This window comes from Panthera uncia, chromosome C2 (assembly GCF_023721935.1).
Source record: "Panthera uncia isolate 11264 chromosome C2, Puncia_PCG_1.0, whole genome shotgun sequence".
NCBI classification, from domain to species: Eukaryota; Metazoa; Chordata; class Mammalia; order Carnivora; family Felidae; genus Panthera; species Panthera uncia.
This window is the reverse complement of record NC_064810.1, coordinates 81516465-81538811: the sequence shown is the minus strand read 5'-3', so window position 1 is coordinate 81538811 and position 22347 is coordinate 81516465. Positions and strand designations below refer to the sequence as shown.

General features: G+C 47.2%; 2 protein-coding genes across 2 annotated transcripts in view; one reads left to right on the top strand and one right to left on the bottom strand.

Moving 5' to 3' along the window:
• YEATS2 (YEATS domain containing 2) overlaps nucleotides 1–11256 on the top strand; it is a 42396-nt gene extending 31140 nt beyond the window's left edge. The window contains exons 7-14 of the mRNA XM_049629193.1: nucleotides 1512–1649; nucleotides 2552–2625; nucleotides 4723–4802; nucleotides 5898–6099; nucleotides 7585–7811; nucleotides 8723–8797; nucleotides 9534–9607; nucleotides 11032–11256. Of these exons, the coding sequence (XP_049485150.1) occupies nucleotides 1512–1649; nucleotides 2552–2625; nucleotides 4723–4802; nucleotides 5898–6099; nucleotides 7585–7811; nucleotides 8723–8797; nucleotides 9534–9607; nucleotides 11032–11140 (979 nt within the window). The 3' untranslated portion in view covers nucleotides 11141–11256. The remainder of the gene's footprint in view (nucleotides 1–1511; nucleotides 1650–2551; nucleotides 2626–4722; nucleotides 4803–5897; nucleotides 6100–7584; nucleotides 7812–8722; nucleotides 8798–9533; nucleotides 9608–11031) is intronic.
• A 1061-nt stretch (nucleotides 11257–12317) lies between these two features.
• On the bottom strand, nucleotides 12318–21780 carry MAP6D1 (MAP6 domain containing 1). Its single transcript, XM_049628497.1, has 3 exons — nucleotides 21404–21780; nucleotides 16613–16730; nucleotides 12318–16112 (listed from the first exon to the last, which is right to left on the bottom strand). The coding sequence occupies exons 1-3, from the start codon at nucleotides 21778–21780 to the stop codon at nucleotides 16032–16034; spliced, it is 576 nt and encodes a 191-aa protein (XP_049484454.1). The 3' UTR covers nucleotides 12318–16031.
• Between the last annotated feature and the right edge of the window lie 567 nt (nucleotides 21781–22347).

Genomic DNA, 22347 nt, shown 5'->3' with positions numbered 1-22347 from the left:
TTTTCTTTAAAGAACGGTGAACAGACACTGCACTGAAGAGGATATCCAGATAGCTCATAAAGATATGCAAAGTTGTTCAATGTCATTAGTCATCAAGGAAATACAAATTAAAGCCATAGTGAAATGCTGTTACATCACCAAATAAAACACTGGCCATTCAAGTTTTGGCAAAGATGTGATGCAGCTGGAACTCACATGCCCTGCTGGTGGGACTAGAAATTGATATAATCACTTTGGAAAGCAGTTTGACATTTTCTGATCTGCCAAACTGCAGGTTAGATTCTAATAAATCTTACATTTATTAGATTAGGTTAGATTTCTAATTAGATTAGATTTCTAATAAATCTTATTAGATTCTAATTAGTAAATCTCCTACATCTGCCCTCCATTCCAGCAAATACACTTCTAGGAAGTGCACACATATGTCCATCCACCAAAAGACATACAGGAACGTCCATTGCATTGTTGTTTTTAATAGCTAAAAAGATGCTGATGCAAAGGATTATGTGCAGTAAGATTCCAGTTATGTGAAATTCAAAGTGGACAAAAGGTGATTATCTTTGGCAGGGAGGAACTACCAAAAGCATAGGGAGCCTAGTTGAGGACTAGAAATAACTCTATATCTTGATTGGAGTGGTGTACATGGGTGTAGACATAGGTAATTGAACCATACCCTTAATATTTGTACATCTTTTGCAAGCTATGTATCAATAAAAAGGAAGAGAGATGTAGAGATGTATTGGTAGATCTCATTTGTAGACTCTTGTTACATAGGAAAGTACTGAAGGATGTTAAGTATGGAAATGACACTAAAAAGGTCACTTAGGAAAATTTTCTGGTCCGGATATGCAAGGTGAGTTGAAAGGGAAGGATTAAAGGCAAGGAAGCTGATGCAGAAGCAGAAAGTGTGTGGTCATGGTTTTTTGACGAAAAAGACGCAGAAATACAGGGAGACACATGCACCTGAGACCTTGCTATCTTCTGTCAGTAGATTTAGTAAGATTAAAGCCTAATGTGATTGGCTTGGTTATTTCCAAGCACAGCAGATCTGAATTTTGCTTATGCCTTGTGTCTCAGAACACTAAGATAATGCTGAAAGTTGATAAACTTAGCTGGAGAGATGATATCCAATAGGACATTAGAACATGCCACCATTGTATTTTAATGTGTGTGTGTGTGTGTGTGTGTGTGTGAGTGTGTGTGCATGTGCGTGTGCGCACGGGCACGTACGCGAGAGAGAGAGAGATGGGGGGGGATCTCACATAGTGGTGTGGTTGGCCCTTTAAGAAATATATAAAAAGCCATTTTATTGCCCGCCTTGTCATGAGCCTAGAGTTGCTCCCCCTGAGACCCAGAGTAACAGTTCTTCCCTTGTCTGCTGATCCTGTGATGATGGGTGCCATCTCAGTCCCCTAGCTGTGTCTCTGCAGCAGCTGCTGTGGCAGTTTCCTCCCTGAGTTTCAGTGGAAGAGCTTTTGTTTCTGCCTGCACATGTCCTTCCGTCATTGAAGGCTTACAGCTCTCTTTTGTTGCTCTTCCCTTGTAGTAAAGACTGAACCAGAAACGCCTGGGCCAGGCTGCCTCTCTCAGGAGGGTCAGACACCAGTGAAAACAGAAGAAAGTTCTGAACTGGGAAACTATGTCATTAAGTAATTATTTCAGTCCTTTCTAAGGGAGTTGTGATTTTGGTGTTTTTATGATACTTTTTAAAACCCGTTCCTGTGACAGCTGAGTATGTGCAGAGTTGTGTGTGTATAGAAGTAAGCCCCTTGATGGGTGGGACCTTCTGTCCATGTGCAGTTGAACAAGTGTTTCCGCTTGATGCACAGCTCAGGAGTCTTCAGTTAATACACTGATGTCATCTAAGGGCGGGAGGCACTGGATTTGTTGCCTTGGAAGCCTCAGGTGGTACAGATCTCCCTCCAGTGGAGCTTGACAACATGTACTTTCTTTGCTGAATCCTTGGGTATGAAATTTCTGTGGGGTAATTACTCAGGTGTGTATACATTTTATGTCTGAGTATCCATACACCTGCCTAACTTAAACAGCTGCCTTTTCATGGGCCATACACAGTCATTGCTTTTTCTAAAAACATTTCATGAGATTTTCTAATTTCCAAATTGGGAACCCACCTCTGCCCATGTATTTTGAAGCATGTCAAATTACTGGGGACAATAGAAACTTAGCCACTTTCACATGATAGGTGACAGCATGAGCTGTAATAACCCTAAGAATAGGCATTTGAATATAGAAAATTTTCTGCTCTAGTAGCATTGAATTGAAAAAGGTATGTGATTATTTAATTTTAAAACATAAAATTAAACATATTTGCGTAATTTGCCATTCCTGGGGTCTCATCTGGTTTATGTTTAAAAGGCTATCCATGAAAGGAAAGACCTGCCTAGTACAATTCGTTATGTTTTAATTCCCTTGGAAAGAGGATATGTACATAAATTCGTGTGTGTATGTGTATGTGTGTATGTGTGTATATATATGTGGCTAGAAAACACGGTGTGTGTTTACTACCTTAATCTTTTTTTTTTATTCTCAGGATAGACCATTTAGAGACTATCCAGCAACTCTTAACAGCAGTGGTAAAGAAGATTCCCTTAATCACTGCAAAAAGTAAGATAATTATACTGAATATATGGATGCATTTTTAAAGCTGTGAACTACTTGGTTTATTGAGTCAACTTAAATCATATTGTAGTGTAAATTAATACTGATGTAGTAGTTATCTTAGGAGGTTTTAGTTACAACTATAGTTCATTTGCAGGATTTTAGAATTCATAATATTTTGGTCAACCAGTTGGCCTTTTACTGTTAACACTATGATCTATGGAAGGAATTTTTTACATTTGTTGTATGTAAATCTTAGTAAATCTGTTGTATAAAACTGCATTAGTTTTTAATGCTTATTAAGGCAGATTAGTCTTTGCCTGCAATGTGCCAGACTCTGTGCAGGCTCAGTACATTTACTGTCTCTTGTGGGATAGGTGGTATTATCTCCATTTTACAGATGAGAAAACCAAGGCTAAGTAACTTACTCAAAGATCACTAGCAGTGGGTAGTGAGGGAGGATACTAACCTAGGTCTGACTCTAAAGCCATTAATCTTTTATCCCTCACGATCCCTCACTTTGTACAAATGCACAGTTGTCAAGACTCCCCAACAGTGAAGTCTGTTCTGTCACTACCCATCGTCAACAAGACTGAAAAACTTGCCTCTCAGTTCTTTGGACAGAATCAGCTGCCTTTAGGGGGCAGATAGCCTGTTGATACTCAGGCGTACGCTCTTGGGCAAGATGACTACGAACATTTAAACTTCCTTTTTTTTTTTTTTTTTTTTAAGTTTATTTATTTATTTTTGAGAGGGAGAGGGAGGGAGGGGCAGAGAGAGAGGGATAGTCCCAAGCAAGCTATATGCCATCAGCACAGAGCCCGATGCGGGGCTTGAACTCATGAACTGTGAGATCATGACCTGAGCCGAAATCAAGAGCTGACATTCAACCAGCTGAGCCACCCAGGCACCTTGCAAACATTTATAGGGAAGGGATGAAATAGATTATCATGTTACATTCATGGGAATATGAAAATGACAGGCCAAGTACAGCCTGCCCTGCTTATTTTTTTCTTTTCTTTTCTTTTTTTTTTTTTAATTTTTTTTATTTTGATGTTTTATTTTATTTTTGACAGAGACAGAGGGTAAGCAGGGGAGGGGCAGAGAGAGAGAGAAAGGAAGACACAGAATCGGAAGCAGGCTCCAGGCTCCGAGCTGTCAGCACAGAGCCCGATGCGGGGCTCGAACTCACGGACCGTGAGATCATGACCTGAGCTGAAGTCGGATGTTTAACCAACTGAGCCACCCAGGCGCCCCCCTGCTTATTTTTTTCTAACAGCAAAGAAATTACCTCTTTTTTTCTTGGTTGAAGTCAGGGGGGGTCATTCTCAGGTAGTTCAAAGGAAACTTTCAGGGACATTTTCCTAGCCTGGCAGAAAAAAAATCAGAAATCTGTTTTTTATTTTTACTTAAAAAAATTTTTTTTAATGTTTATTTTTGAGAGAGACTGCACACGAGCGGAGGGGCAGAGAGCGAGGGAGACACAGAATCTGAAACAGGTTCTAGGCTCTGAGCTGTCAGCACAGAGCCCAACGTGGAGCTCAAACCCACGGACTGTGAGATCATGACCTGAGCTGAAGTTGGATGCTTAACCGACTGAGCCACCCCAGTGCCCCAAAAATGTTTTTTAAAAACTTAGATACAAATATAGAATACTAGAACTGGAAGGCAGGTTAGAGACTATCTGTCCCAATGGTCTCATTTTACAGATCAGAGAACTGAAGCCAGAGGGGTGCTATAGGATGCCTGACACCACTTAGTTCATGGCAAGGCCAGGGCTAGACCTCAGACCTCATGTCCCTAGTGGAGTGCCATCTCCACTGATTTGAATAGGTAGTCGACTGCCATGAAGGTTGCTCTGCCAAAGAAGCCGATTTCCCAGAGACTAATGTTTTGAGTACACACCAGTAATAAGATGCCTTCTCTTTTAAGGAGAAGCTCTCTCTCTGTGTTAGTGAGGAACGTATATCCATTTTGCCCAGTAAGGAATGTATATCCAATAAATAGGTCTAAAGAAACTTTGGGACATATCCCTCGCAGATAAGGTTTGATTTAAATCATACCAACTTTATTCATAGAGTTTGCTGGATATGTGCATTCTAGGTGAAGATGCCAGCTGTTTTTCTGCGAAGTCTGTGGAGCAGTATTATGGCTGGAACATTGGAAAAAGGAGAGCTGCTGAGGTAATCCTTTGTCTGCCTATTTGTGACGCAGGCTGCCACTGAGTCTGGGAAGAAAATAACCAGAACACATGTGCATTCAGGCTGCTTCCATAAACCTTGTCTTCTGGAACAGTGACAAAATTTGCAACATATTTTATTAAATATTTGGTGGTAGAATTTTTTCCTCCATTAAAAATCTCATTTTTTAAACACTTGGAGCTAGCCTTTGAAAGGTCTACTTGTTTATCCTGCATTGGTAAAAATCTCTAAAAATCTTATATGTATTTCAGTATATTAAAATGAAACCAGGTATTTGTTGATTACTTCCAATGCAGCAGCTCCTATGCCAGATGATGGGGTTACAGGAGAAATTGGCACGTGTGAAGGCATGCTCTGAGGAAGTTGGTGTGATGGGTTTGGGGAAGACTGGGGGAAAAGGGCAGTAGGAGACCATGGGTTGAGACCAGGTGAAGAGCCTAGGAGTTTCATTGTTATTTCATAAACATCTGATATACATTCCTTGACTTCTTTTAAAAAAATTTTTTTTAATGTTTATTCATTTTTAAGAGAGATAAAAGACCGAACATGATGGGTGGGGGGGGCAAAGACAGAGGGAGACACAGAATCCAAAGCAGTCTCCAGGGTCCGATCTGTCAGCACAGAGCCCGATGTGGGGTTCGAACCCACGAGCTGTGAGATCAGGACCTGAGCCAAAGTCAGATGCTTAACTGGCTGAGCCTCCCAGGCGCCCCTCCTTTACTTCCTTTAAAAACTTTTAGGGGTGCCTGGGTGGCTCAGTCAGTTGAGCCAGGCTCAGGTCATGATCTCACTTGTGGGTTTGAGCCCTGCATCAGGCTCTGTGCTGACAGCCCAGAGCCTGGAGCCTGCTTCGGATTCTGTGTCTCCCTCTTTCTCTGCCCCTCCCCTGCTCACGCTCTGTCTCTCAAAATAAACAAACATTTAAAGAAAAAAAATTTTTTAACTTTTAAAAAGCACAATCAGATTTAAAAAAAAAATAATTCTGACAAGTTAGCATGGTAATTTACAGTTGAATGATTTATTTTAACACATTGCTAAGTTGAAATTGATTATGGTTCAAAAAAATATTTTTTTAAGTGGCAAAGAGCAATGACAATGCGAAAAGTCTTACAAGAAATACTGGAGAAGAATCCAAGATTTCACCACCTGACTCCCCTTAAAACCAAGCACATTGCTCACTGGTGTCGCTGCCATGGCTATACCCCACCTGATCCTGAGACACTGAGGAGCGACGGGGACTCTATTGAGGATGTGCTGACCCAAATCGACAGTGAGCCAGGTACACCTTTGGTGGGGCTCACTGGGCACCATCAGTAGCCCGAGAGGTGTTTCCGTGGAACATGCTCTCATCCCTTCAGCCTCCACGGTTCTTGGACCACTTCAACCCCAGAGGACTTGAAGAGCCACCTTAAAGAACATGAGCATTTGCTCACCTGTAGCTGTGTGTCCTGTCCTCCCCTGCCCCAGCCAGGAATGTTCCAGCCTGTGACATACAGCAGGCACACAGATCATTTCTTCTTTGAAGACTTTCCTAACCCACCTCCTTTCCTCCAGATAGAACTGACTTCTCCTTCCTTTGTAACCTTGCAACCACTCGTAGACAAGTCTACCCAATCTCCTTGAAGATGGAGTTGCTGCCTTATCCATTACTTTATTTCCAGACCTAGCTAGGAAGTGCAGCACCCAGCATTGGAGGCTCAGCTGGAAACAACTAATAATGTTGCAGACAGGATGAATTGTTTTATGGTAAAGAAACCAAGAGTTGTGCTGTATGGGGTGGGAGCAGGGCATAAAAGATATTTTGAGTTCTACCTTAATAAGAAAGGTTGTTTTCTCCTCCCAGCCCTACACTACTTGTGTAGAAAAGCAGAAGCGCCACCTCCCACTCTGAGGGAGCCTGGGATCCAGGGACAGTGTGGGAGACCTTTGAGACACAAGTTCAGTGTTCTCCCTGAAGCTGTCCAGAGAGCCCTCATGCAGGACGACCTCTCCTTCCTCTGAAATCCAGCAGCATTTAGTATCAAACCTTCACAGTTTGTCAGAAAGAAATATCTAAGTTCTTTGCAGGACAGAAACCATACTGATTATCTCCATACCTCATTGGTGGCATACATGAAGCACCATACTTTACATATACAATGCTTTCTGTTAATATGGCCGATTAATTTGTAAGTACCCAGTCAGTGAAGCAAAATAAGCCAGGAGCTGGTGCCCTGCCACCACCCTGCTAGGCACCCCTAAGCCCGTTGTAAGATTCCCAGGTCCTCCTCTTCTGGCTTTCAAGTTCTAATGCTCTTTGTTAGACTTTGTGTAAATCGACTTATTAAAAATGAAAATGTTAACAGTACTTAACCTCTGAGCAGTGAGAGGTGCTCATGTGGGTGATTTTTATTTTCTTCACTGTGCACTTTTAAGTTTTCCAGATTTAAGATATGAAAATCAGTTACTCATTAGCATTTGGGGCTTGAGGGGATGGCCTAGTTTTGGGTGGCGTAAGTCAGAATTGTGTAGTGTCTGCTTTGTGTTAGATTGCAGTCACATCACATATACATTAACACGAGATGCCGGTCTCTGTGCTTGTCTGTCTCATGAATCACTAGTTCTCACAGTTACAGATCCATAGAATTCTAGAACTGGAGAGAAGGTCAGCTCCCCTGATACTCATCCCTTCTTCTCTGGGTCTCAGACTGTTGGTCTTACAGAGATGGAAAGTCCTTTTCTTTTGCCACCACAACTGCCCTAAGACTAAGTACCTCTCATTTAGAGTGCCCGTCGTCATTCTCCTCTGCGGACAGCCTCTGCCGGAAACTGGAGGACCTACAGCAGTTCCAGAAAAGAGAGCCGGAGAATGAAGAGGAGGTGGATATCCTCAGCCTCCCAGAGCCATTAAAGATCAACGTCAAAAAAGAACAGGAAGAGAAGCAGGAAGAAATGAAGTTGTACCTGCCACCCACACTGGGGTCTGAATTTATTGGTGACATCACACAGAAGGTAGGGGCTGTGGCCTGTTGTGTTTTTTGGTCACAAACCAGGTGCTTCATACTCAGACCCTCAGCTTTATAAACCGACAACCAGACTTTCCTGTCTGAAATGTGTGAGTCACTTGTGCCTGACGGACTTGGGTTATGCTCTCTGGGTGTCCCCTTTGCTACATCAGGGCAGGAAAACTAATTACATGTGGAAAGGTTGCTTGCTGGCCGTGGAACTGAAGCAGAGGCAGCTAGGTGTAGACACTTTCTACTTTCATCTTTGCTCTCATTCGCCTCGGTATAGAAGCACCTCTCCCTCCTGAGGCACGCGGTAATATTGCCAAGTGGTACTTGAGAGGGTCAGCTCGCCCTAACATCTTATAGCCCCCACGTGCCCTGCCTGTGGTGTGGGTGTGGCACACACACTACCCTGCGGTACTGGAGACAGTTCTCTCTCCTCCTCTGGTGGAGCTCAGCTGCTCTTCAGCATCTGTCACCTGTACTTGGGACCCAGAGGGGAAGAGTCTTTCTTTACAGGAGAAAATGCCAGATGGGGCAAGACACAGTCTCCAGGTATATGTTCATCACCTTTTGCAAACAGGGCCTGAAGTCTGATTCTAGGCTTTCCAGTGTCTTAATCCTACACTCAGAATTCGTGGCAATTCTGACCATGATCTTCATGAAGGAGATTTGGGGGTAAAAGCAGGATTATAATAGTATTTTTTAACAACCACTCAGAAACAAAGAGAAATAGGATAGCGTATTCTTCCAGTTGTTACATTTTGTGTTACTTCCCCTGAGTTTTGTCCAGATTGCTTGAGAGTTATTCTTTCAACTGGACATCCCTTTGGGTATCCAAGAAGTGTGCTTGTTTGGAGAGAGGTTGTTTGTAGGGTAGAAGGAGGAACAAATGGCTTTCTTCTCCTTTTCCAGATTGGGATCACCCTGCAGCCCGTGGCACTTCACAAGAACGTGTATGCGTCTGTGGTAGAGGACATGATTTTAAAGGTGGGTGCCTGCTGGCAGCAGAGGGCCCATGAGCTGCCTCCAGGGGCTGAAGCACTGAGGTGCCAGCCAGGCAGGATAGTCTGGGTCCCAGGCTGTTTTGAATAAGGGACAAAGGCAGAAATGGAACATCGGAGATAAGTTTTTTCATCTTATTCAGGCTTAACATTTCCTCTTTTTTTTCCTCCTTCTGATTTTTAAATGAACTAAATCATGGGTCTTCTGAGTGTTAAAGCATCTCCAAGAGTTTTTGCGCTGGTGTCACTCTAATGATACTTCTTAGTGCCTTTTGAAGCATTCTGAGGTGAGCATGCTCTCAAAGCAAAGCCTTGGGTTTTCTCCACATGTCACAGCAACAGAGAAATAACCACAGCCATGCCCTCCCTGGGCAAGAGGATGACAAAATTGCTTCCTTACCTGGCCTGAAGCAGCTCCTTTCCTGATGGACCCCTCTCGCAGCAGATATCACTCACAAATAACCCTCACCTGTTTTTTCCTTAAAAAACAGTGTCTGATTAATGAACGTTATCCCCATTCAAAATTTCTCAGAATCATGGGCTCTATTGTTGTGAGCTAATATTCGTGGTCTGTTACTTGAACGTTGAGTTTTTTCTTAAGGACTTTTGATCCTGAGATACAGTTGTTTTCCAAGTTTTGTGTATGGGACGGGGTCAGATGTGTCCCTTCTTACCAGCAGGCAGGTGGCCGTTTCTGAGAGTAATCACGTCTTCTGTCATAGGCCACAGAGCAGCTGGTGAACGACATCCTGAGACAGGCTTTGGCAGTTGGATACCAGACAGCATCTCACAACAGGTACTCCTATCTCTTTAGTCCGTGGTACTAGGTTTACAGATCTTTCCTGACAGTTGAGTTGCCCATCCAAAGGTTTTATACTTACTGAAATCAATCCAGTTGGAGATGGAGGTGGCCGTGCTTGGGACATTCTCAGAGGTAGACAGGCTCAGGGGTCTGCTTGGTCATTTTGAGAGACTCTCTCGTTGTGAAAGCTCACTGTTTCCCCAAGGTCTGTATCTTTCCAGTCACTACTTCAGACACACTGTTCCAACACTACAGGGTTGAACAAATACCAACTCTTTGCAATTAAAGATAATAATACTGTCTGTTATGTGTCAGATGTTGGAGTCACACATTGCATATGTTACCTGATTTATTTTCCATTGGAGAACTGTAACCCTGTTTTTAGAAGTCAGGAATCTGGGCTTTGAAAGTTAGTGTTCCCTGCCTTTCCCTGCACATGTGTGATAGAGAACCTACATTCACCTCAGACCTCACTGGCTCTAAAGCCCACAGGCTCACCACTGCTTTGCTGCCTCCCTAATTATCACTGATCAGGACACGGAGTTTTGCCTTTTCCTAGGCCCTGAAGAATGGCAGACAGGCTTTTCTTTGTTCCACATCCTGGCATTCCTTTCAAAGGAAGCAAGTATTTTATCCCAGTATATATGCTTAAAGCGTGTCATAAATTTGTAAAATTTACAGATGTATGAGTGTCTGAGGACATGAAGAGGCCTAGATCAGAGGACCGTTAGGTCAGACATCACAAGAATATAATACATTGGGCAGCGTGGAAGATGTCTTTAAAAAGAAGGAAGGGGAAACGGGAGTTCCTGGAATGCTCCTTTCCCGGCATGAGATCCAAGAGTGGGCTGAGGGCCTTCTGCGGCCCCTGCTCACTGCCGTGGTCCTGGCTGTGCAGATACAGGGTAGCCTGGGCGCTCTTGATGAGAACATTTAACATTACACTGGCCTGGCAGGACTCCACCTCCCATCTTCCCAAGACAGAAACAGGGGCCCACAGTACTGTGGTCCTTTGACTCAGCTTTTAGTCTAAGATTGAATTACAAAGACATTCTGTTGTGCTGTCCACTTTACTTCCTTCCTCTTTCCTCAGTCCTCAGAGTCTTTTTTCCCCACTCAACCAAGTTCTTGAAATCCATCTCATACCTGTGACTGGGAAGTCAGATTTGAGCCCTAAAGAGGTCTGGCAGTGAAGAGGGCAAGCCAGTCTTGGCCGAAGTGAAAGAAATGAATAGGGAAGGAGAACGAGTGAGAGGACGCACCTGGCCTCTCTGCACCCCATGCGGCCCTAAACCGGGTGTCAGCATTGTCCCCTTCCAGTAGGGCCTGTGTATGGGGTGGTCTGCTTGATAAATGGATTAATTCAATTATTAAATGCCTGAGAAAATTGCACCTAATATCCTTTGTTTTTTCGACAGGATTCCCAAAGAAATCACAGTGAGCAACATCCACCAGGCCATTTGCAACATTCCTTTTCTGGACTTCCTCACAAATAAACACATGGGGATATTGAATGAAGATCAATGAAGATGCCCTTGGAAAAGCAGGATTTGAAGATGTAGCCGAAGCTTTGAACTGTGATGTCTCCTCTTTGGGGAAGGAGGTTATTTTCTGTGTGCCTCAGAATATTATGGCTACCAAACCATTGTCTCCACCTAATTCTCTGTAACACCAAGAGTGTTCAGTCCCAGGTCAAATCCCTTCAGGACAGAACCTTGTTTCCTGATTCTAGAATGAAGCTGTGAGTGGATGTGTGCTCTGTCAGCTGACAGTTGCTCACTCTCTGTAGAGAGAATCTTAGAGCTGGGCCAGGCCATGTGTAGCAGGTCCTTCTTTCCTCTGGGCATCAAGGGGCATCTTCGGCTTGAGTGTAAGCAGAGAATAAGACTGGCACCAGAGGTTTTCACCCATTCTGAGGTTACAGGCAGTTCCAGCAGTTACCTGGTAACCTCTGGAGACAGACTGGGCTCGGCACTCGGTGGCCGTGGTGCAGAGGACCCAGTCAGCTATAGGAAGCAGTAATGCCTTGTGGAAAACAAAGTCTGGGAGCCTGCACGCTGAGCAGAAGTCTTTGTTCGTGGAGCACAGGAACATTACTACAGCCAGGCTCAGAGAACTGTCCAGGGATAGATCCCAGCATAGTCAGGGAGAGGTTTGCTATAGTCGGGAAGCTTTTAAAATAATGTTAGTAATCGAGAACACCCACAAACTCCAGGTACTTGGCAGACTTGTACCAGCTTTGCGAGCGTGCGTGCGGGGCGGAGAGTGGTATGTGGGAGCACCTGCCACTGAGCCTATGTTGAGTGCCTGGTGGGGGGGCAGCCTCTGGGGCAGGCCTGCTTGGACCGTAAGTCTTGTCAGTGGATTTAGTGTCCTGTTCTTTTCCATTCAGTCTTTTCAAAGAAGAAAAGCTTTTCAAGGAAACACTGAGTGCCTTAAAGAGAAATAACTGCCGAAGCCAAGAGGCAGGAATGTCAGTGCTCAGAAGCAGTGAGAATAGGTTGTATCCATATGTGGAGCCCTCTCGGTGGGAGAGGTGAACAGAAGAAGGGAGGTTTGCAGTGCCCCATGTGACGTCCAGTTCCATTAAAGATACTCTGTCCTAATCTTCCTAACATAGTCTGTGTCGAAGGAAAGGAAAGAATTTATTCTGTTACTGGGAATCTGCTTGGAGGAAGTTTGAAACCTGTGAGTCAAACTTATCCAACCAACATAATTCACATTTTCATGAGTTCTGTAGGCGTTTGGGTCAGGAACGGAAGACAGGGTAATGACTGAGAAATCTGCACTTCTTTATTCAACATCTGAGGATTGCAGATGCAAAAGGAAATCTATTTGGTAAGGCAGTGGGAGGCCCAGGCTTAGTAAAAAAAAAAAAAAAAATCGAGTACATAAAGGCTCAGGTACTCTATACATGAACTGCTGCAAGCAAGGTGAGTGGGCAAGTGCACAGAGTTATTCAGCAGTGGACTGTGACAGATCTACAGGAAGATTTGGTCCAAATGGCAACAGGTTCATTTAGTACATGTATGGAAGCCTAAAGTAATTATCTTTTTGCAAATGAAATATTAAATGATTTAATAGTTCCCATGTGTTAATGTTTCAAATGTGTTTGTATCATAACATGTAACATAATTGTGTAACAGAAGTCTGCAATAAATCTTTTAGTATTTGTGATGGGTTCTTCGGAGTTTGAACACTACACTTGGTGGGGTTCTTACATTAAGTCAGAGAGAGCTGGAATGGGGCAGAGGTATAGGTATTTGTGGGTTTACATTAATTATTCCACTTCCTTCCAAAAAGAATTTACAGCTCTTCAAGATAAAGGATTACAGTTACATAAAAATCTGAAAAAAAAAATTGGAAGATGCATGTTGACTGTGGAAGTAATTATTTCTGACAGCTTTGGGGCAAACTACCTAATTGAGCTCAGAGCCTCCTCAAAGCCAAGGCCAAGAGGGAAAACAGCTCCTATTGTCTAACAAAGCACACTGGATTTTCCGGAAAGATAGAATTGGTCTATGCTGAGGTCTGGAAGAAGTTACTCCTGTGACACAGTCCTGCTGTGACCATCTGCTATCAGAATGTCTAAAAAAATTACCAAAGATGCAGAAATATTTCAGAACTGACCACTTTTTACATTCACCCTTAGTAAGAACTAAGGGCTTTGAAAGCTTTGGTTCTTCAAAGGCAAGAAGTTCGGAAGGGAAGGACGTGATGGGAGTCCAGGTACGTAGCTTTCTTGGGACCAGACTTCACTTACTGTCAGCCTCTAGGGAAGTGAAGTGTCTGGAGGAAGGAGAAGAGGGGCAGTGCTTAGGCTCCTGTCCCGAGTGTGTGCCTCAGCCACAGTTTTGACGGGAACCATGGGACAGGGATTTGTGTCACAGGCACTCCACCTCAGTTGGAGACTCCCTCTTACTTAAGCCTGTGTGCACAGGGCTGGCAGAGTTGATCCCACTCAAAGGGGAGGTTCCCCCATCTTCCTCAGGGTGGGCTGCAGGGTCAAGGTTTTCTCAAAAGCTGCTTTTTGGAGTTTGGCCTAAAATCCTGGTGTTAGTACAGGTGTGAGAGTATTCCCATTTGTGATGGGTTTTTCTGAGTTTTGAAGCACCATGGAACAGAGGCCAGACCTTGATCGAAATGCAGGTGAAGACTTTGGAGGGGCCTCCCTCTGGCTGGGCCTCATGGTGCATCCTCAAGGCCGATCAAGGCGGCTGCCGGCAGTGCTAACATTGGTTATGGAATCATTGATTCTGAACTCTTTTGGCTGAAATTAGCTAACAGATTGAACTTTTTATTTTTAAAAACATTGCTCTTTACAGAATTAATACAAAAATGCTTATGTAGAAACTTTAGCAAATATAGCAAGGTGTAAAAAATTTGTTACCCATAATTCCCCTTCCCAAAGATAACCACCATTAGTATTCCAATGTATTTTTCTACTTTAGTTTATATAGATGTGTAGGACATATGTTGGGGGTTGACACCACACAGTTGAGACTACGGTCTCAGGTGCTTTGGAAGGCCACTCCAGTAACATGAGGGCAGGCTTTACTGAGACCTAGCATGGGTGGAGGAAGTTCCTTCTTCAGAACCCAGATCTCCTACTAATGAAGTATGGTGAGGACAATGATTGGATTGGGGGTTTTGTGAAAAGCTGTCCTGGTACATTCCAGAAAGGTTCCTTGGGCACGCACTATGCTTTCCAGAGGCAGGCCCCCATTACCCCGCTGAGGTACCACACCAGGGCTCGGCTGCGGGGAGCGTGGTGATCTCCGTGAGGTACTGCATCCAATGCCAGTGTGGAGGGCAGTCCCAAGGGGGAGTCCCTAAGATTTGCAAGCCTCCAAGGGTCAACCAGCAGTAGTTGATAAAGTCCTTATTACCAAGAGGAGGATAAAGACATATGAGAAGGTGCTCCATGTTTATAATTAAGGAAATAACAAACCGTAACAGTGCATTTTCGCATTTTAGTAAAATCGGATTGTACGGTTAATCTGTTCATTTCCCACAGAATGCACAGCAGCAGGCAGTCTCTTTTCCCTCAGAAACCTTTAACATGCAAACCAATGAAGTCTGAAATAATGGAACTCTTTGTGTAAGCATATGATTTGGGTTCTGGCTTTAAGATGATTCAGAGCATCTCCTTTGCAGGACTGAGGGAAGGCTGTGCCAGCCAGAGCTAGCCCCTCTGAGGGACCAGGTTCCCTCCAGCTCTCAGGGGCTGTGAAACCTGAGTGCCACTGCGGGCTGCTTAAGTAAATGTTCGCCAGAGCCCCTTGGGGCTGGAGCGGGATAAAGATCCAAAGGGAAATCCTTGAGTTTCCTTTACCCAAAACTGCCATTACCTTGTGCACCCTAATCTATAAGAAGGGGCAGAAACTCCTTCAAAGGTTTGACCACCTGCTGTGCAAACCCGGGCCAGGCTGGCTCCCTGTGGCTGTGGCCACATGGGCTGGGACTTACTGGGAAAGGAGGCAGCTTTCCAAAGACAACAGCTGCTTCCTCACAGCTCCCTGTGACTGAGAGAGCAGGGTGGGAGTCCAGGGGCTGGTAGAGATGACACTCTAAAGTCTTTCAGGGAGTAAGGCTAATGACACTTCTTACCCCAAAAAGCTCCCAATGCTTAGCAGGTGTGTACCATGTTCCCTTCTAGTCCACTGTTAAGGGAAAAAACTGGAATTAGTAATAAACTATGGGGCTCAGAAGCCCCAAGGTAAATGTCATTCATTCAGTACTTAAAGCACTCAGCACAAGAAACCTTTCGTTAAAATGTAAAGGTCATCTTGGCCCTAAATTATGTCTTTGAAATTGAAACCATATAATTGATACTCTGTACCTTTTGGAAATGTCATCCTGGTTACTCAGCATCATCATGAGTCACATGCAGGTGATTACCTAAGATTTCTTCTACAACCTGAATGGTGGGGCCATTTGTAGGAATATCCAAGGACAGTACTGTGGGTGGCCATAGGTTACAAAGTTACCATGCAGCCTGGGAAAACAAGAAGGTGGACCTTACTGGTTTCTTTCGAGCAACTGTTCTGTCCCTAGTCCTCAGCCCTCGTGGACCAATTCAGTTCACAGCAGAATTGATCCTTAAGTTCTTCAGATTTAAAAACGGAAGGGTGGCCAAAAGAGGCAATTTAAAAAAGATCTGAAGCCTTCTATACTCGTCTTGAGGAACAAGAGGATGGTTGAGGCCCAGAGCCCAGCTGTGTGGGGCCATGTCCATCTGCGCCTCTGCTCTGCACCAGGCCCACAGTCCGGGTGGCAGTGGGGGAGAGTGGTGCCCGCAGCAAAAGACAGGCCTTTCCCCTGGGACAGCAGGGGACCAGTCCCAAGATCTCACCCCATTCCCCATCTCAGCAGCAGTGTGTTCCGACTCCACCATGGCACTCTTCCTTGGTGGCAGTCACACGTTGAGGATCCGGGGAGCAGGAGCATGAAAGATGGCTGACGGGTTAGGGGTGAACTTCTTCCTCCCCTCAGTAGCCTGAAAAATGAAATGTGGCCCCATATCAGTGTGCCTCTCCATCAACTTTCCCTCTTCCCCCAGCTCCAGGAAGAAAATTCCCTCCTCCTGTCCTCCAAGAGTTGAGACTGCTGACCTAAAGGGTCCAAGGGGAAACATATGCAGGGGGCAAGGACTTTCCATTCTGCTGAGGCCTGAATCACCTCCCTCCCATCTCCTCTCACACAAACGCTAGGGACTTGGAAGGCTCATCGCTAGTCCTCACTGGTAATGGGTAACATGGATTTAGGAGGGGAGGGGACACTCAAGCCAGCAGTAAGGAGATGCCCACCTGGCTGGCAACAAAGGACCATCTTGGTTCTCTGTTGGGGGATGACTGAGTGCTCAGTGCTGTCCGTGGCTATAATGACATTTTGCACCATCCAATCTCAGTCCCTAGCCTGGGGAAAAGGCCTCTGTTCCCACACCCGGTGCAGCCGGGAGCCCAGCCCCTTGCCCCACAGCACCAGTTTCAGCCTGACCTGAAAGCTGACCCCAGGGCTGCCGTCCCAGCCGGAGCTGTGGGTTGTGAGGACCGTGGCGGGTTTTGCCTTTGTGGATCTCGACGGCTTCACTCCAGTCCAAGCCTGGAATTCCTGTCTGCAACAGAGAACATGGACCCCCCCTTGCACAATGTCAGTCATCCCTCCTGACTCTTCAGGGGCCACTGCCATTGCCCCGTGCTTCCTGGAATGCCCTGGCCAACCTCCACTGCTAAAATCCTGCTTTGGATCCAGACGCAAGCACCTAGTAGGTGCTGGGCATCAGAAACCACATCCCAGCCCTTCCTTCAGTGCTTCCTGTTTTGTCTCCAAGCCACCCAGAACCTATGATGGTCAGTCCCCAGCTCACTGGTGGCCCTTACATCCACAGGATGCCAGCCTAGACGGCACCCAGTGCAGCAAAAGTCTTCCATACCTGGTTCCAACTGAGAAGGAAAAACAAGAGTATCATGTTTATGTTTTAATTGTCTTATTAACTCCTACAAAGACAGGACAGATTGGAGGGGTGACTCAAAAAACTACAAGCCGGTCTGGCTCTTGCATGGCACTGTGCACATGGGTACATCTGCCTGGGTACGGGAAGGAAGGTGGTGGGGAGGTTGGGGGGGCGGCTCCCGGGACAGAAGCGACAAGGCAGGCACAGATTAGCTCCATGTTCCCGGAGTCCATTTTTTGATAAAGATTTAATTCCTCGATTCCTCCGCACACAAAAAAGCCCTCTTTCCTTTAATTCTATCAGCTCCCCTGCTAGAAAGCTCAAGAAGGCAGAGACCTCCTGTGTCCATAGGCACACCTGGCCAAGGCAATGTTCTATAGGAGAGAGTCCAGCTGGCCAGGGGCAGCACCCACATGTGGGCTGGGTCCATTCTTGTCTCATCCCACCCACAGCCCTGGCTGGGTTTCAGGCCCAGAAGTCAACAAAGCTGCCTCTTCTCCTTGGTGGCAGTGGCACAGCTGGGCACCACTGGGCAGGCCGCTCATGGAGGGAGCAGCTGCGCCTGGCCACAGTCAGCACTTGGGGGTGCCAGGAGGCAAGTGGGGCCAGGGTCCTATCACATCACTTTGGCTTCTGAAGTTGCAAGGTTCCAAAGACCAGCTGCCTGAGCCATCTGCCATTCTGTTTCTCCTGCGGAAACGGCTCCTCCCCTGGGCGTGCCCTTCTGTCCCCAAACTGAGCTGAGCCTTGGGCCTGGCAGCCTAAGCCTGCCACCCCACGGTGGCTGCAGGGGTCCCAACATGGAAAGTGACCAGAGCCAGGAGTGAGAGTGATGCCCATGGCTGCTCCTGGGGCAAGGCTGGTGCTGGAGACCAGTGAGAAAAGACTGCAGTGGGATGGAGAAGGGACCTCAGAAACCGGGTGACTGCCTGGGAAAGAAGGCAGGCAGAAATGGCTCTGGCAAAGAATAAGAACACAGCCACATACACCATGCGCCTCCCCTGACCAGGCTCCGTTCCCATCCAGCTCGTTTGGGCCTCAGCTGGACCCTGGGGGTGGCTGTCGCATTGAGGGTCAGGGGCCACCTGTGGCAACACCGAGAGCCCTGAGTTCTCAGCCCAACAGGGCTTCAAGGCCATTCGTTCCTCTGATCCTCAGTTTCCTCATGAAAAAGGCTACTGATCCACGTGTACAAGGTTATGATGAACCTTCGTGCTGGGCACTTCAATGGATGGCCCTTTGACTCACCGAGAAAGGATAAAGGAGGATGACTGAGGAAAGAGGTCTTCTGGAGTGGGTGGAGCTAGAACCTGGGCCAAAGGTGCCAATGGCACCTAGAGAATTCCAGAGGGGAGGCTCTGGGAACTTCTCAGGAGAGACCCAGGCTGGTTGTGAGAGCAAGATCCCCTGCACCCATCTGACCAAGCAAGTGAAGCAGATAGCTTTCACAGGAGCAGCAGGGGCTGGTGAGTGGCCACAAATATTCTGGTATTTTGGATTCCCTGGATCTGTTACTTTTCCTACTGAATTTCCTCAAACCGTTTGCTCAGATAACATGCATCTTACGAGGAAGAGTCAGGATGGAGTTGCACACGTCAAGCCCTAGAGTGGGGAGGTGAGGGGTCCCAGAGGTCAGCTGGCACGGTGTTGGGGGAAACCAAGTTCAGCAGTGGTCGTGGGTCTTGGCCAGAGTTGGGATATGGGGGCCTAGGGAGCCAAGCTCTGGCTATTTCTGTTTTACAAACAAGGAAAGGGTCAGAGAGACCAAGTGACCCGCCAAGTGTATACCCCAGGAAACCAGAGCTCCAGTGAGTCCCAACTCCGGGCAGTACCTTTCCACCACTGCAGGACACCTCAAGAAACTAAGGGGCTCAGAGGCGGCAACATCTGGGGAGTGAGGTCTTGGGGAGATAATCTATGGGAGGAGGTCCTGAGCCTGGTGCCTGGTACGTGCTAAGCAGAGAATAACGACTGGTACCTTTGGCGTTACTGGAGCTGGGAAGACCCAGCAAGATGTCCAAACCCACCATCTGCTTAAGACAAGTGAGGGGCCGCTTCTAAAAGCCCAATCTTTGCCTGAACATTCCCAGTGAGGAGGAGCTCAGCACACCTGAGGCAGTTCACACCACCCTCCTTCCATGCGAATTATTAGAAAGCTCTTCCTTTCCCTGAGCTGAAGCTAGCTCCCCACGGGCTCTGCCCCGGGTCCTGCTCCAGGTCTGGAACATCAGCCATTTGAAGGGGTGCACACCCAGGCCCTCTGGCCTTCCAGACCTCTCACCATCCAGGCCCCTCCAGCCGGGCCTGGCACACAGCAGTCAGAACCATCCACAGCCTGGCTAGGGCCTGAGCTGGACTCCGTGTTTGCCCTGAAATTCCCCTGTGAATTTCGGCAGCTTGGCTAGAGCATGCATCAGTGAATGCAAGACCCATCCTGCAACTACCATTCCCCTATGAAGTTCCCAAAAAACTGCACGCCCAGGAAGGAACCTCTGGGGAGATAGAATGTTCTACATATCTTGAAAATTACTGTATGGAAATTCTACCTTAACACCTTTGATTTTAAAAATAATAAAACTGGAGTGCCTGGATGGCTCAGTCGGTTAAGTGCCTGGCTCTTGACATCAGCTCAGGTCATGATCTCAGTTTGTGGGTTCAAGCTACGCATCAGGCTCTGTGCTGACAGCATGGAGCCTGCTTGGGATTCTCTCTCTTCCTCTCTGCCTCTCCACCACTCGCTCTGTCTCCCTCTCAAAATCAACAACAGACTAAGGGAGAAAGTTCATACCTTTTTGTCCCTTTAATTCTGTTTATACTAATGAAATTGATAAGAGTAAAGACAGCTATAAGGATGCTTATCACAGAAGTTATTTTTTCCTCTAAAAAACTTTTATAAAAGGTAGTATGTGTACATGTTTAAAAATAAACAGTTCTTCAGAGAATGAAAAGTCGCTCAGTGCCCTTCCAACCCTGGCAACATCCCTTCCTTCTCCCCACTCTGCCTCTCCCCGAAGATTCCTGTTTTTTCACATATCCATCCAGAGATAACCTATGCTTATTTGAGCAGATAAGTGTATATCAATACCCTTTTTAAAAACACAAATAAGAAGCACACTACTCTGGGGTTTTTTTGTTTTGTTTTGTTTTTTGGGTTTTTTGTTTGTTTTTGTTTTTGTTTTTTTTTTTTTTGACACATACCCATCCAAGATCTTCTGCTATCAGTACATTCTAGGCCTCCCAGTAGCCCATCCTCTGGACTATAATTAACCAGCCCCTACATCAGTAGGGCAGTGGGACTGTTTCTATCTTCCGGGGTACAATGTTGCAACATACCTTATACTCCTTAGCTCCCACCCCACCTTCAAGGATACTTGTATGGAAAACTCCTGGAAATGAAGTACTGGATCAAAGAAAGGGTTTTTATGGTCCCAAATTAGAAACATCCCAAATATTCAATGATACGACAGCAGATTAATAACTGGACATATCAATGCGTGGATAGTATATCCCTAGGATAAGATACTGCACATCGATTAAATTCACGTTGTAAAAGAACATCTAGTAACATGCACAGACACCCAAAATAGATGGAAAAATGTGTACAGTAAGGATCTAACCATAGAAGAATTACAAATGGATATACACTCAAACATTAAGGATTAGAAAGAACTACCAGTTTGGGTAGGATTAAGGGAATATTAACTTGTTGTAATGTCTATAATTTCCAATTTTTCTATGGTGAGTTTATGTTACTTTTGAAATAAGAGAAAAAAGGAAGCCCTCAGTTGTCCAGGGGCAGAGCTAAGGTGGGGGCAGGGTGGACCCACAGATCTGTCCTCAGCGAAGGCCAAGTCACTGGCTCTCGGGCACTCAATGAGATCCCGGGGACCACCTACTGGGAGCTCCGTGTGGTCCTCACCACCAGAAAGTCCACAGTACACTGGCCAGAGGGAGCTCACGCAGTTGGCCTGCATGCCCCCTGCCTATGGTTAGGCCCACTTGGTGAAACTTAAAGCAGATTTTAACTCAGTCAAAGGCAGGTATTTCTGACAGGGCTGCCCGAGAGGAGAGCGGGCTGTGAGCGAGGTAGTGAGCTCCCTGTCAGCAGAGATGCTCGCTCATTCACTCAGGCTGGTCAGGGAGCAGCAAAGGCGACGCCTCCCGTGCTCTGGGACCAAAGGGGATGGCCTCCGAGGTCGCCTCCCGGAGTGGTGTGCGATGGGGGCTCCAGGCGCCTCCTCCCTCCCACCCAACGTGGTCCTCAAGGCTCTCGGCTTGTTTCCTCCCACCGCCAGGTCCCGACTCCAAGCACTCCCCTGCCTGCAGCCCCATACCTGTACGACGTGGTCACCGCTGCAGCCGCGTCCGCGTCGCCGATGGGGAGCACGTAGACGCCCCGGCTGGGGGCCGTGGGGGGCTTGCTCCTACGGCCGCTCGCACCGGGCCCCCGCCCCTGCGGCGCATCCCTGGGCCCCGCGGGCGTCCACACACCGAAGTCCCGCTGGTACTGAGTGAGTGGCACGTCCCGGCCAGGGTCCCGGGCGCCTGCAGGGGACGGGCCCCTGCGCGCGGCGCCGCCGCCCGGGCCCGGCTCCTCGCTCTCAAGGTCCGAGTAGTTGTGCAGGGTCAGCGGCACCGCCACGTCGGAGCGGTCCAGCTGGTTCCAGCGCCGCGCCAGGCAGCAGAGGCGGCTGATGCAGGGCCACGCCATGCCGGCCCCGGTGCCCGCCGCTCGGCTCCCCGCGCTCGCGGCCGCACCGCCCCCGCCCGGCGTCCCCGCCCCCGCGGCCCTCCCCGCGCCGCCGCAGCGCCGCCCCCTGGCCTGGGGGTGGCCGTCCGGGGAGGGTGGAGGGCTTGGCGACAGCGCTTGGCCTGGGCTACAGCCGCGGAAGAGCACGGCCGGATGGGCGCAGAGACGGGGAGGGGGTTAAGGGAGACCGGAGGCAACCGAAACTGCCTGGAGGAATTTACCAGCGTCCAACTTGAAGGTCTCATAATTTAATCAAGTTCCCTTTAACGCTGTCTTCTAAATCGGACCTGGCTTCACAGAGAGCGAGGGCTGGGTGGCAACGATGCCTTGATGCCTTGCTGACCGCAGTCCGCACCTGCCAGGGTGGCGGTCCTGCATTTGCGCTCTACTGCTCCGCGGGGAGTTGCGGGCGGCGCACAGAACCGAGGTGCCACGATGCGGGGATCACAGGGCAGACGTGGGGCCATGCTTCCCAGAGAACACGTGTTTGAATCGGCCAGTGAGTCACTGTTTGCCTTTACGGTGCTA

Excerpts from the sequence above, each read along its gene's own strand:
- MAP6D1 (XM_049628497.1), bottom strand. The coding sequence starts at position 21,780 with ATGGCGTGGCCCTGCATCAGCCGCCTCTGCTGCCTGGCGCGGCGCTGG. Across the intron at positions 16,731-21,403 it reads GCGGTGACCACGTCGTACAG|ACAGGAATTCCAGGCTTGGA; the intron begins GTATGGGGCTGC and ends TCTCTGTTGCAG. Across the intron at positions 16,113-16,612 it reads GCCCTGGGGTCAGCTTTCAG|GCTACTGAGGGGAGGAAGAA; the intron begins GTCAGGCTGAAA and ends TTCATTTTTCAG.